The 14,967-nt window shown below is 42.8% G+C and overlaps 2 protein-coding genes across 3 annotated transcripts in view; one reads left to right on the forward strand and one right to left on the reverse strand.

Moving 5' to 3' along the window:
- Nucleotides 1-1,534: 1,534 nt before the first annotated feature.
- HINT1 (histidine triad nucleotide binding protein 1) lies at nucleotides 1,535-6,100 on the reverse strand. The gene is made up of 3 exons (XM_045870208.1): nucleotides 5,797-6,100; nucleotides 3,437-3,541; nucleotides 1,535-1,856 (listed from the first exon to the last, which is right to left on the reverse strand). Exons 1-3 carry the CDS (start codon nucleotides 5,905-5,907, stop codon nucleotides 1,692-1,694), a joined length of 381 nt encoding a protein of 126 aa, XP_045726164.1. The 5' UTR covers nucleotides 5,908-6,100; the 3' UTR covers nucleotides 1,535-1,691.
- Nucleotides 6,101-10,657: 4,557 nt separating this feature from the next.
- Nucleotides 10,658-14,967, forward strand: part of LYRM7 (LYR motif containing 7) — a 33,328-nt gene continuing 29,018 nt past the window's right edge. For both annotated transcript variants that reach the window (XR_006789998.3, XM_045870224.3), the window contains exon 1: nucleotides 10,658-10,765. Coding sequence is in view for 1 of the 2 variants with exons in the window: in XM_045870224.3 (XP_045726180.1) it covers nucleotides 10,748-10,765 (18 nt within the window). In the remaining variant the exon portion in view is untranslated. The remainder of the gene's footprint in view (nucleotides 10,766-14,967) is intronic.

The raw sequence follows: 14,967 nt of genomic DNA on the forward strand, positions 1-14,967 counted from the left end.
TTTTTTAAAATCCTCCTGGAGTGGGAAAGGCTTTTTAAAATATGAAATAAATTAAAAACTTGATACATCGGGCGCCTGGGTGGCTCAGTTGGTTAAGCGACTGCCTTCGGCTCAAGTCATGATCCTGGAGTCCCTGGATCGAGTCCCGCATCGGGCTCCCTGCTCGGCAGGGAGTCTGCTTCTCCCTCTGGCCCTCCCCCTCTCATGTGCTCTCTCTCATTCTCTCTCTCTCAAATAAATAAATAAAATCTTTAAAAAAAAAAACTTGATACATCAACTACAGAAATATTTTAAACACTATAAAAAAGTTAAAAAATGACAATTGGCGGGGGGGCGCCTGGGTGGCTCAGTTGGTTAAGCCTTCGGCTCAGGTCATGATCTCAGGGTCCTGGGATCGAACCCCACACTGGGCTCCCTGCTCAGTGGGGAGTCTGCTTCTCCCTCTCCCTCCGGCTCCTGCTGGCTCTCTCTCTCTCTCAAATAAATAAATAAAATCTTTTTAAAAAATGACAATTAGGAAAAAATTATTTTTAAGATTTAAATGGCCAATTTTCCTAATCCCCCCAAACAGGTATTTAAAAATCAGTAATGCAATTTAAAATGTAGAAAAAAAAGTTTTCAGTGTCAAACCTTACTAAAATGGTCTTTATAGAGATTATAATGGAAGGAATCCATAAGCACAAAGAGAATCAAAGAGGAAAGTAAGGCAGCCAAGAAGTATCAAGTTAGGTTTTGGAAAACAGTGCCTACATGAAGGAAAGCCAAAAGACAAAACTACTTGCCCTACAGTATCTCAGAAAGGCTACGGTGCATGGCAAGACTAAAAAAGTTTGGTCAGTCTACATAAGAACTCACATCATGAGATTCCCTCCCCAACTCCACATAGCCAGATTCACGTACAACTTAAAAAATTTTGCTAGTGTGCACATGCACATTTAAAACAGTAAGTTTTCAAAGACTAAAACAGTAAGTTTTCAATTTGGAAAGTTAAATCTAAGTAATATGATTATAATAAATATTCAGACAGAGTTCAGATGACAAAAGAAATACCAATGTATGGCTTCATATGGTCATCAAAGATTCTGTGACAAATCGACTTTCATCCCTTCCAAATTACCCCAACAGTCCAGGGGAAGCATGAGCTAGACAAAAACCATTCCTTCTAGACCAAAAAATTCATCTGACTTAACTTTTGTGATACTTTTGTGATATTCCTTCTAGACCCAAAACTGTCACTTTCTGGATCAATCACATCCCATACTCCTTTGTTCTTAAGAAATCAGAGAATTAGATTAGAAAATCTTCTCCTGGACTAATATTTTACCCTAAAAGGGTATTTCAAAGCTAAATTTGTGAAATCTTTTAATTTGTATTCAGAAACCAGTCACACCATTATAACAACGTACATATGTTTAGTCCTCCTTGGGGAGAGAAACCAAAAAAACCTCCCAAATTATGAACTCTATCTTTATACATTCCAACAAATATATATATATATATTTTTTTTTAATAAATCAAATACAGGAGTCAAAAAGACTGTAAACCATGCAACACTGTCTTTTATTATGTATGGGTTTTAAAAATTATTTCCTCAATCTCTCCATACACAGACAAAGTATACTGTTTAACATACTGGAACTGGGAAATATTGACCATTGCCTAGATAAGGGAAAATTATCCCTAAAACATGCTTAACCAGGAGGCCAATTCATCTGCCGACCTCCAAGAACATGGAGATGAACATGATAGACAGACTGTCCCCCATCTGAACCTTCATTCACCACCATTCGATAACCCTTCTTCAGGCCCAGATCAGCAGCACATTTCTTGCCCACAATCATTAAATGTCCAAGAAGCTGGAAAAGAAAAAAAAAGTTTCTTAAGCACAGGCAATTTACAAATTCTTGTCATTAAATAACATACTACCAAGTTGAAATATTAAAAGACCACCAACTTGAAACATATCCCTCTGGGCAAATATTTGGAAACTCTTAATACTAATACAACACAATTTACAATAAAAAGCCATTAAGATTAGGTATTTACTCAGGACTAATTCCAATAAACAAATTAAGACATAAATCTGCTCAATTAAAACAATTTTAAAATCATTTTCCAAGTGGGAAATGTTCTTAATAGGACGCCTGGGTGGCTCAGTTGGTTAAGTGTCTGCCTTCGGCTCAGGTCATGATCCTGGAGTCCCGGGATTGAGTCCCGCATCGGGCTCCCTGCTTAGCAGGGAGTCTGCTTCTCCCTCTAACCTTCCCCTCTCTCGTGCTCTCTCTTTCTCATACTCTCTCAAATAAATAAATAAAATCTTAAAAAAAAAGATTTACATGTTCTTAATAAAGCAAGATATATCTTGCTTTCTTATAACAGAAGAGTACATCAATCAGGATAGGTTTGGTTAAGCGGTGGTAACAAACCACTCCACATACTGGTTTACAACAAAGATACACTTCTTGTGCTCACTATAGGCTCATCACAGGTTGACTAGGCTCTAAATTCTTCATCTTTTTCACTTTGAAACCCAGGCTGATGGAGTAGTTTCTGTATGACCACAGTGGCAGAGGGAAGAAAGAACTTGACAAACCAGGTGCTAGTCTCTAATAGTTTCTATGCAAGACATATCACTTCTGCTTGCATTTCCTGGCCAAATTAAGTCACATAACCAGGCCTGCCATCAATAAGGCAGGAAGTATTAAAGCACCCCTGAAGAAGAAGAGCCAGTATTTATAAACTATTATACAATCTACCATGAGGAGCATTAGGAAAATATTTAATTGAGGCCTATACATCTGGCAAAACCAAATGATTTTTCTTTCCTTTAACAGCATTAATAGAAAAAATTAATAGAAAAAACATCGGGGTGCCTGGGTGGCTCAGTTGGTTAAGTGACTGCCTTTGGTTCAGGTCATGATCCAGGGTCCTGGGATGGAGCCCCACATTGGGCTCCCTGCTAAACGGGGAGTCTGCTTCTCCCTCTGCCTCTGCCCCTCTCCCCTGCTTGTGCTCTCTCCCTCTTTGTCAAATAAATTTAAAAAGAAAGAAAAAAACATCATCCCCTGTATGATGTACTGTTTCTTTATTGAGAAAAAATGAGTCTCACCAACTATTCCTTGTTAGGAACCATTTTGTTTAAGAATTGGTGATGATGGATGTTAACTTGACTGACTGTGGTGATCACCTCGTAATATACATATATCAAACCACTATATTGTACACCTAAAACTAACAATGTTATGTGTCGACTATATCTCAATTTTAAAAAATCAAACTATTTCTACATTGCACTCCCAAAGGATTGTCTGTTTTTTCCCTCAATAATACCCTCAGGAAAATGAAAATATGACATCACTTTCAGGTCAAAATTTAGTCTCCCAAATTAAAAAAAAAAAAAGGTAAGAAAATGAATTGTGTTGGTAAATTTACTTACACGTTCATCATCATCTTCTGCTACAGAAATCTGAGATATAGGTTTCTTGGGTATCACCAGAAAATGAGTTGGTGCTTGAGGGGAAATGTCATGGAAAGCAAGACACTAGAGAAAAGGGGGAAAAAATTAGTTTTAGTATCATCTTATAGGCTAAATTTACTCTTTCACACTAGCCCCATGGGAGGCATGTAGTAGATGCTAGGAAATCAGAAGTATACACAATACCTGTGATCCCATGGTTACTTTCATGGAACTTAGTCTAATGGGAAGGCTGACCTTAAACAAAGGTATAAAAGAGTTAAGATCCTACCTACATGTTACAAAGGAAAAGTAAAGAGTGAAATAAATGATTATCACAGAAAAACCCAATTTTGACCGGGGGATCACAGACAAACCACTCTGAGGTAGGGACATTTAAAGAGAAATCCAAAAGTGAAGTAGAAATTAGGCAAGCTCATCCTTGTCTACCTTTTCAGTTTGATCTCATTCAACTCTTCCTGCTCAAATCACAGTGTCTTTCATCTCTCTCCACACTCCCAGGCTTTTTTCAAAGGCCCTTCCCTTTACTGCAATGGTCCTCTCTCCCCTCAACCCCAGCTTTTGTCTAACTTAACCTGATATTCATTCCTCAGCTCCCAGCATATATAAAATTTCTGAAAGAAATCAGATTTCTCTCCCCACTTTCCCTAGGTTAGGAGTCCCCATTGTGCAATTTCCTGTTTTTTTCCTTTACCCCAGTGATGAGCTTTGTAATTATGTATTTGTCTGATATTTTGACTAATACCTATTTCTTCTCACCTTACTCAACTATTTAAGTAATAATATACCTTTTGTCTTTCATAGAAATGAAGATAAGTAGCATTTAGGCAAATTACATACCAAAAAAAAATGAGTATTTTTTTATCTCTTGTTCTCTACTGAAGGTGGAAGCTGCTTATTAATAGAACCTTCCCTGCTCAACGTCTTAGGACTAATTCTATTTAGTACTCCACACAAAATGCTGTATCATTTAGATTGCTTCATGCAGTTATACTCTTGGGTCTTAGGTGGTTCAAAAATCAATTATTTCAATCATCATTTATAAAAAGCAAGTGAAAATATTTAAAAAGAAATATGCAGGGGCGCCTGGGTGGCTCAGTCGTTAAGCGTCTGCCTTCGGCTCAGGTCATGATCCCAGGGTCCTGGGATCGAGCCCCGCATCGGGCTCCCTGCTCAGCTGGAAACCTGTTTCTCCCTCTCCCACTCCCCCTGCTTGTGTTCCCTCTCTCGCTCGCTCTCTCTGTCAAATAAATAAAATCTTAAAAAAAAAAAAAAAGAAATATGCATTTTCTAGAACAAAAGAACTTCCCTACCAGTAACAAAGGTATCTAAATAAAATTCACCTACAGGAACCTAATCTAGGTAACATTTTGAATCTAAGAACGCTAAGTGTAAAAAGAATGTTTCCCTTATATTCCATATTTCTTAAAGTTAATTTGACAAAGTTAATTTCTAGCTAAATCAGCCAACCTCCTGCCCAGCTTTATCTGAGATCCAAGCCCATAAATACAACTCGCCCGGAAGTATTTTACACAAGATGTCACATCGACTTGGCCCCCCTAAAACAGAATTTCACCTACGATGAAGTCAACAAAAACTACGTGCTTAGTCCCCTGCCATAAAACTGCTTCCTGTAAAATAGGCAAGGAACCTTTGCTACCGGGCGGGGCCAAAGAAAAGCAAATCCCAAAAGCCGACCCACTCCCCGCCAGAGTCCGCGGCCCGAGCGGGATGGGGGTGGGGTGGGGTTGACTTGCGGGTCCTGGCGTTGGCGGACCTTCGGCCCCCAGCCACCCCGAGGCCGCGGACCCCCGGCCGGCTCCCGCAACGCGGCGCGGACTGGCGCCCGGGAAAGCCCAGGCGGGCAGGCTGTGCGCGGGAGATCGCGGAGATTGGGCCCTAGACAGGGCGCGATCGGATTTCTCCCTGTCGGGCAGAGCGCTGGCGAGATTGTGAGATTCCTGACACGGGCGAGGTCCGAGGCAGTCGCGGAGCCGGCGGGCGCCCACACCGAGGAGCCAGCGCGTCCCCCACACGCGCCCAGACCCCACGGTGCTGGCCCGGCGGGTGCCCGGCAGCCTGACCCGCGCCCCGGGCTGATAACGCGTAACCGGAGCGCCGGCACGCGCCAGCGGGCGGCCTCCGAGCTGCCGCGGCCCTGCCCGCTGGCTGGGGGCCCGCGGCAGAGGCCCCGCGGGGCGGCCGAGTCCCTTCCCTTCGCGATGCTGCCCGACCCTTTCCCCTCCGTCCGCGGGAAACCCGCGTGTTCACGGGAGACTGCCCCGCCTCAGCCCCCCAGGGAGGCGACGGCCGGTGGCTACCTGGTCATCCTCAAAAATGATTTTGGCTGGGATTTCCTTGCGAATGATCTTCCCGAAGATCGTGTCGCCACCAGGCCGCGCGGCCTGAGCTTTGGCGATCTCATCTGCCATCTCGGCCTCCCTCCCGCGCGGCCGCCCCGGGGAGAAGCTCGAGAGGAGGGAGGAGCCGGAGCAGAGGGCGGGGGTGCACGGCCAAGCCTGCGCGGGGACCGCTGCTCGGGCGTCCGGGCTGGTCCTGCGCGTGCGCACTGGCGACCTGCACTGCGGGTGCAGAGAGCGCACGGGAGCTTCCAAGAACTGCCCGACGAGACCCGGCGGAAGGGAGGTTCCTGATTCGAGCCTCTAGGGAGCCACACCGAGGTCTTTTTTTTTTTCCCCTTCTTTCTATCTTTAGTGTGTCTTGGGGAATGGAGTTACTGTATACGCCCTTCTTCACTTGCTTTATGGACACTTGTAGGAAAAATTAGGTACTGTAACTGAAAAGATTTGGATAATCCAAGCAATGCTGGTCGTGTTTGCATTTCTCAGCTAACACTTAATTTCTGAGACACCCTAACACTTAATTTCTCAGCTGCAGAAGGTCTTGGTTCCAGTAAGTAAGCCCTCCTTGCACCAGTGTTTTTCTCCCTCTAGCAGTGGTTCTCACTGCACGTTAAAATCACTTGGGGAACTTTTGAAAAATCCTCTTGAACCTGGCCAAAATCTAGATCAATTAAATCAGACTCCGAGGTTGGGATCCAGGCATCAGGACTTTGTAATCCTCCCTCCACTGTGCAACTAAGACTTCTTCCCAGAAGTAATCAGCGTAACGTAACATGCCCCACCTTAAAGGAAGAACACCTTCCTTAACTTGACATACCCTTTCATATCTTTGCTGCTTCTTAAAACTTTTCTTTATTCTGTGTCCACTTTCTCATCTGTTTTTAACCCATTTCCCTCTTGCCAATGTTGTTAAGGACCTCCACTTACAAATTCTATGAACATTTCTATTTCTTATCATACTAGACCTCTTGGCATTATTTCCTAATGTTGATCATTTCCTCTTTTCAGGAATAGTCTTCACTCTCCTAGTCTTGTCTCCTATACCCCTCTGGATGCTATTTCTCCTTCACAGTAAGCCTCCAGTTCCAGACTTCTCAATGGGTTCCATTCTTGGCTATATTCTCTAGCTAACATTTAATTTCCACATGCCCTTATTAAGAAAAATTAATTATAGCTCCAGGACTACTCTATATGATAATATTTACCAGTTTGTCTTATCTTGTCCCCTGCCAATAAAAATTATTGATAGTGGATCCCTTGAATCTCAAAAGTGACTCGTTTGCTACTGTTGCTATCAAAGACATTACTAGGACAATTGGCAAAATCTAAATAATGCCTATAAATTAGATAGTAGCTTTGAAAGTTGTGTTAATTTCCTTACATAACCATAGCAAAATTATCAAAATTAGTTGATCTGGGGTGGGGTCTTATAATTTAGGTTTCTTTTTTTTTTTTTTTAAGATTTTATTTATTTATTCATGAGAGACAGAGAGAAACAGAGGGAGAAGCAGGCTCCCAAGGAGCGGGAAGCCCGATGCGGGACTCGATCCCAGGACCCTGGGATCATGACCTGAGCCGAAGGCAGACGCTTAACCATCTGAGCCACCCAGGCGCCCATAATTTAGGTTTCTAACATGTTTCCAAGTGATGCATTTGCTGCTTGCCCTGGAATCATACTTTGAGGCCCACTGATGTAAGAAACTGTCTTTTTTTTTTTTTTTTTTTGTAGGAATAAAAAACACTGAAGTATTTAGGAGTATAGGAGTATCATGTCTGCAGCTCACTTTCAAACAGTAAAGAAATACCAAAAAAAAAATGTTCATATATAGAGAGATAGAAAAGGATAAAGTGATTGTGGTCAAATGTTAACATTTGAGGAATCCGAGTGAGGGGTATATGCAAATTCTGTTATTCTTGCAACTTTCCTGTAAGACTGAAATTGTCAAAATAGAAAGTTAAAAAGAAGAGATATATACTGGTTTGGATAATAAGTGTGGTCATCTTTCACTAAGGCTTTATCATCTGCAGAGCAATGATTCTCCAGTATGTCTCTCTGATCTACCTTTCCCCTAATTCCAGATTGGCCAATGGAATGTAATACCGCCTACTCACCACCTCCATATGGATGTCTGTGAGGCAGTTCAGATTTATTTTTACTCTTTGCACAACAAACAAACAAAAAAACCTCCTCCTGCAGAATTCTACATCCACCATAATACCATTCACCAAACTGCTCAAGTCAAAGGCCATGAAATCATCCTTAACTCTTCTCTCTTATACTTGGCAATACATATCATGAATCCATTCACTTTTCACCTCTTCTACTACACCACCCTAATCCAAGCCACTGTCATATTTTGCCTGGAGTACTTTGAGAGCCTCCTAGCTAGGTTCTGCTTCCATTGTAGTCAATTTGCCATTCAGCACACGAAGTGATTTTTATAAAATATAAATCATGATCTCACTCTCCTGCTGGTAAGGCATTTTATCACAAAATTAATCCAAAATCCTACCTTGGATTATAGGGTTCTTACCTGATCAGGCCCATGGCTGCTTCTCCTGCTTCATTTCCTTCAATTTCAACCTTATTGTCCAGCTTCAACTAAACTGGGTATGGTAGGCAGAAGATGCCCATGTCCTAATCTCTGGAGCCTATAAATATGTTTCTTTACATGGTAAAGGGGATTTCCAGATGTCATTAAAGTAAGGATCTTGTGGTGGGTGAGATTCCTGGATTGTCCAGGTAGGCCCAATATAATCACGGGGGCTTTCATAAGTGAAAGAGGGACACAGGAGAGGGAGGAGATATGATGGAAGGAGAGGTGACAGTCAAAGATTGAAGATGCCCTCCTGTTGGCTTTCAAGATGGAAGGGGTCACAAAGAGGTAACATTCTGGAAGTCAGAAGTCTGAGTTTCACTGGGTTAAAATCACTGTGTTAACAGGGCTGCATTCCTTCTAGAGGCTCTAGGGGAGAACATTTACCTTATTTTACCTTCTAGAAGCTACCTGCATTTCTTGACTTGAAGCCCCTACCTCTGTCTTCAGGGCATCTTCAAACCTCTCCCTGACTCCGCTTCCTTCGTCCACTTATAAGGATCCTGTGATTACAGTGGGCCCACCACACAATCCAGGAAAATTTTCCCATCTCAAAAGCCTTAATTTAATCACATCTGCAAAGTCCCTTTTGTCATATAAGGTAACATATTCAAAAGTTCCTAGGATTTAAACAGGGACATCTTTTGGAGGCCTTTATTCTGCCTACTTAGAGCTCCATGAACTTATGTGAGGAACAAACTAGAATTCTTGTTTAGTTCTGGTCTCACACTTTGAGATGTTAACAAACCAGGACATATTCCTAGAATAACAAAAATAGTTACCTCATTTATGGAACAGCTGAAGGAACGATACAGAGTTATCTAAGAGAGGCTTCAGTAATGAACTGAGTTTGACCCTATGAGAATTTTATTTTCAAGTATTGGCAGATACGGGGTTTTGGTTAAGTGAATACAGGACCCTAGTTAGCCAGAAATTGTAACAATAAATTATGAATTTTCAGGAAATTGGGCCGTGATTCTAAAACTGGAAATGAAAATAAGCATGTTTCAGTCATTCTTTAAAAATTTGAAGGCACCATCGTGCAATGTCACAAGATCTATTGTTTCCTATATAAAAGACAGTACTTGAGTATATTTGGTTTAATTGCTTGGTTATGTTAAACACTCATCTGCAGATCTAATGGATTATAATTTAAAAAGTTAACTGTTATGTTGCTATCTTGATGACTTGAAATATTCTTTAAAATGACATAAATCACAGAGAAGGAAAAAGGTCTTTAAGATCTTTTGCTTCAAATCGTTCATTCCTACTAAAAAGTAGTTTTACCTGAAAGGCTGTGACGTAGGGAAGGCAAACAACGATTATGCGATGAAGGAAAGGTTGAGATTTTTCTTGAAGTTTGCAAGGTCCTAAGTTAAAATGTGCTTAAATAACATTTCTGACCGTTTGACCAGCAAAACCAAAGAGTAGGGTAAGGTGAGGATGTGTGGAGGGTAAGACTAGTCAGGCATAGGGATTTGTGTCCCGGACCTCCATTTACTAGCCCTATGGTTTTTGTTTTGTTTTGTTTAAGAAACTATTTATTTCAGAGAGAGAGTGTGTGCACGGGACCACCTGAGCAGGGGGAGGGGCAAAGGGAAAGGGAGAAAAGAAGCTACTCCCAGCTGAGGGTGGAGCCCAAGGGGGGGGGGGTCGATCTCACTACCCAGAGATCATGACCTAAGCTGAAATCAAGAATTGTCAGCTTAACCGACTGAGTCACCAGGCACCCCTCTAGCCTGTGGTCTTGAGCAAGTAACTCTACCTCACCTTTTCCGGGAATTGAGAAAATGTACAAATAGCGCTTTGGGAAGCCAGAATTCCAATTAACGGCAGCTATACTTGTTAGGGCTTGGCTCTTACGCACTTTCACAAGTAGACTGTCGCAACTGGGAAACATTAACATAAAGGTTCTTTATTAGATAACCGCAACCTCCAAACAAGAGGTAATAACAGAGACGTTGAAGACCTCCAATAAATAACCCACCCCCGACACCTGACTGCCTCGGAAGAGACCGGAAGTGACTCTGCCCCTAACTAACATGGCGTCCAGGTAATTTCCGTTCTCCTCTCTCCAGTACTTGGGCTCGGCAGCTTCTCGCGCTCTTACCAGACTGCAGCCGTTTAGCAAACTCGTCTCCGGTGTCTTTGTGGAAGGCGGGGCTACAAGGGGGAATCTGCGCGGTGATTGGTTGCGGCACGTTAGGAACGTGACTTCGGGGAGTTGGATAGTCCACGCCGGGCAGTGATTGGTTGCCGAGAGGCGGGGAGGCTCGATCGCCGGAGAAGCGGCCGCCGCGGTGAGGAGAGCCATGGGTCAGGCGGCCAAGGTGACAGGGCCCAGGGAAGGTTTGGGTTCGTTGCCGACGGGGAGGGAAAACGGGCGGTCCTGCGCAGGTTGTCTGGAATCTCAGTAGGTGTGGGTTCAGGACCCTCCACGGAGCTTGTGAACGTTGCCGCTGAGGAGCACAGTGACCACCTGCGAAGGGCGGTGGAGGGTTTGTGCTGGTGCGAGGAGGGAGGGTGGCACCAGAGCTTCCGCACTGGTCTCCTGGGGTACCGAAGTGTTTGTTTCTACGTCGTGCAAGTTCTGCCCCCGTTCCATCCCCACACCGAGTGTTTGAGGGACCTTTTTCGCGTCGTTGAGAGGTAGACGAGACGCCAAAGGCAGCCCTGCGCTGCAACCCTCTACTGAGTGAAAGGTCCGATGAGGTGAAAAGTTTAGTCAGATAACCAGATAACCGGAAGGTACACCGAAGTATGGCACCGAGGAAACTGAATCCGGGCGGAATCACTTGCCAAAAATCAACACCCAGGGAGACAGAGCAGAGACCCGTGAGACCTGAGTGCTCGAAATGAGCTTGGGAAGTGATGCCCCCGCCGGGTGCTTCCCTGAGTACCTGGTGTCAGATTCATTTCTTGTCAAACTGGTGCACGTTCCTGGCCGGCGCACACTTCTCAGGGACAAGCCATCCCTAACCTTCAACATCAGCATGCCCAGTTTGGTCCTGTCTCTGTCACTGGCTGCAGTGTAAGCACGGAAAAGGGGGGAAAGGCCTGTTACTGTATAGTGAGGAAAAGCAATGTTTATGGTTGGTCAATAGTAAGACACCACCAAGCGGTGCCTCCTGTACTACTGACTTTGGTGTTCTCAGTACATTTTAGTATATGTCACAGCACCAGTAGAAACAACTGTGAAGAGTTATTCAGATAATTTGAGTGTCCATAATAGCTATCGGTAATACCTTACAGCCAACATTTAGCCTACACTGTCTAGGCACAGTGGATGCAACGATAAACAGACCACCTTTGCCTTCATAAAGAAATTTAGCGGGGGGCGGGGGGGGGGCGCCTGGGTGGCTCAGTTGGTTGGGCGTCAGCTTTCGGCTCGGATCATGATCCTAGAGTCCTGGGTTTGAGCCCCGCGTGGGGCTCCCTGCTCAGAGGAGAGCCTGCTTCTCCCTCTTCCTCTGCCTACTTGTGTTCTCTGTCTCTCTGTCAAATAAATAAATAAATAAAATCTTTTAAAAAAAATTTAGCAGGGGGGAGATTTTGAATTGAAAATACAGTGTATTTTGTGAGCTTATAGTTGGGATTTAACCTCTCTAGAGGGATGCAAAAAAAAAAAATCTTTTGGGACGCCTGGGTCTCTGAGTCAGTTAAGCGTCCTGCTCTTGATCTCAGCTTAGGTCTTGATCTCAGGATCTTGAGCTGGAGCCCTGCGGTTGGGCTCCACACTGGGCATGGAGCCTATAAAAAAAAAAAAGTCTCTCATAGAATTAAAAGTTAAGACCTGAAGTTTGATTAGAAACTAGCTAGAAGAAGAGAGGAAAGAGTATTCCAGAAAGAGGAAGTAGTATATGGAAAGTCCTTGAAGTGGGAAGTTGCTTGGAAAACTTGAATTCAAAAGAAATTAAGATTCATTCCAAAAACACTTTTGGGGAGGCCTACCATATATAGACGATACTAACGGTAAGTGTAAAGGATACATAGCCTTTGAAGAAGTATGGGACCACAGCAAGTAAGCATTTGATTTCACATACTATGTAGTAAGTGCCCAGTGCTGTGGATGTACTCAGGAAGAGCATATAACCCAGAATTGGAAGAGATAGGTAAGTAATAGCTATCTAATGTGAAACCTAGTTCAGAAATTTTCCCATACACCCTTAATATTAACCCATTATGTGAGAAAATTGAGACAAAAAGGCTGAGTAACTTGTCCAAGGTTAAAATAAGTGGCAATGTCCTGTTCCAACTGATCTGTCTGTAGAGAGTCCGCCTTCCGTATACATTACCTAAATTATCCAATTAGTATAAGTAAATGAGGAAGAGAAGATAATCTGTGACCTAGCTTTCTGCATTTAATAAAAATTGATTAACTCTAAGGTGATATTAGCTCTTATAGTTCCAAGACAGTATTGATGACATTTTCTTATACTGGTTCTATTATTTTAAGTTTTTACTTAAATGCCAGTGAACCTACAGTGTAATATTAGTTTCAGGTGTACACTACAGTGATTCAACACTTCCATACAACAAACACCTGGTTCTCAGCACAGCAAGTGCCCTCCTTAATCCCCATCACCTACTTAATCCATTACCCCCCTCTGATAACCATCAGTTTGTTCCCTATAGGTAAGAGTCTTTCTTGGTTTGCCTCTCCCTTTTTTTCCCCCTTTATTCATTTGTTTTGCTTCTTAAATCCCACATATGAGTGAAATCATATGGTATTTGTCTTTCTCTGACCTACTTTGCTTAGCATAATATATTTTTTAAAGATTTTATTTATTTATTTGACAGAGAGAGACAGCACAAGTAGGCAGAGTGGCAGGCAGAGGAGGAGGAGGGAGAAGCAGGCTCTCTGCTGAGCAGGGAGCCGGATGTGGGGCTCAATCCCAGGACTCCAGGATCATGACCTGAGCCGAAGGCAGCCACTTAACCAACTGAGCCACCCAGGCGCCCCAGCATAATATTTTCTAGCTCCATCCACATCATTGCAAATGGCAAGATTTCATTCTTTTTTATGGCTGAGTAATATTCCATTGTATATTTATATGCCACTTCTTTATCCATTCATCAGTCGATGGACACTTGGCTGTTTCCATAATTTTGCTATTGTAAGTAATGCTGCTGTAAACATCAGGGTGCATATAACCCTTTGAATTAATATTTTTGTATTCTGTGGAACCTAGTATTGCAGTTGCTGGATCATAAGGTAGTTCTGTTTTTAACTTTTTGAGGAACCTCCACACTGTTTTCCAGAGTGGCTGCACCACTTTGCATTCCCACCAGCAGTGCAAGAGGGTTCCTCTTCCTCCACATCCTCACCAGTATCTGTTATTTCTTGTTTTTTGAGTTTAGCCATTCTGACAGGTGTGAGGTGGTATCTCTTGTAGTTTTTATTTGCATTTCTCTGATGATGAGTGATGTTGAGCATCTTTTCATGTGTCTGTTGGCCATCTATATGTCTTCTTTGGAAAGATGTCTATTCATTTCTTCCACCCCTTTTTTAACTGGATTATTCATTTTTTGGGTGTTGGGTTTTATAAGTTCTTTGTATATTTTGGGTACTAACCCTTTATCAGATATGTCATTTGCAAATATCTTCTCCCATTCCATAGGCTGCCTTTTAGTTTTATTGGTTATGTCCTTCGCTGTGCAAAAAGCTTTTTATTGTGATGTACTCCCAGTTGTTTATTTTTGCTTTTGTTTCCCTTGCCTCAGGAGACATATCTAGAAAGAAGTTGCTACAGCTGATGTCAAAGACGTTACTGCCTGTGTTCTCCTCTAGGAGTGTCATGGTTTTATGGTTTCATGTTAATCCATTTTAAATTTATTTTTGTGTATACTAGTTCTTAAATTAGGGGGGTTGGCTGTTGTAGTAATGAAATTTCTTTTTTCCCTAAAAAACAAGTAAAATGATTAGATTTTTTTTTTTATTATTTGACAGAGACACAGTAAGAGGGGAACGCAAGCAGGGGGAGTGGGGGAAGGAGAAGCAGGCTTCCCACTGAGCAGGGAGCCCGACATGGGACTCGATCCCAGGACCCTGGGATCATGACCTGAGCCAAAGCCAGACGCTTAATGACTGAGCCACCCAGGTGCCCCTAAAATGATTACATTTACTTAACTTTCCACTTTGCTCTTAATCCCATGCAACTTATCTTCTACCACTGTTGTAATATTAAACTGCTTGGGTTTCTATGATATTCTATTACCTTTAAAGTCTATATTTCTTTTTTTTTTTTAAGATTTTATTTATCTGAGAGAGAGAATGGGAGACAGAAAGCATGAGAGGGGAAGGGTCAGAGGGAGAAGCAGACCCCCCGCTGAGCAGGGAGCCCGATGTGGGACTCGATCCCGGGACTCCAGAATCATGACCTGAGCCGAAGGCAGTTGCTTAACCAACTGAGCCACCCAGGCGCCCTAAAGTCTGTATTTCTACAAACAATCTTTTCATGGCAGTCTCAGCTTTTACTGTCAAACACCTCAAAATTCTTTCAGTCTCTACACATCTCAGTTCCAAAGCCAC

Source organism: Mirounga angustirostris, unplaced genomic scaffold (genome assembly GCF_029215605.1).
Source record: "Mirounga angustirostris isolate CCGP_5_RB_7025 unplaced genomic scaffold, mMirAng1.0.hap1 SCAF_7, whole genome shotgun sequence".
Taxonomy (NCBI): domain Eukaryota; kingdom Metazoa; phylum Chordata; class Mammalia; order Carnivora; family Phocidae; genus Mirounga; species Mirounga angustirostris.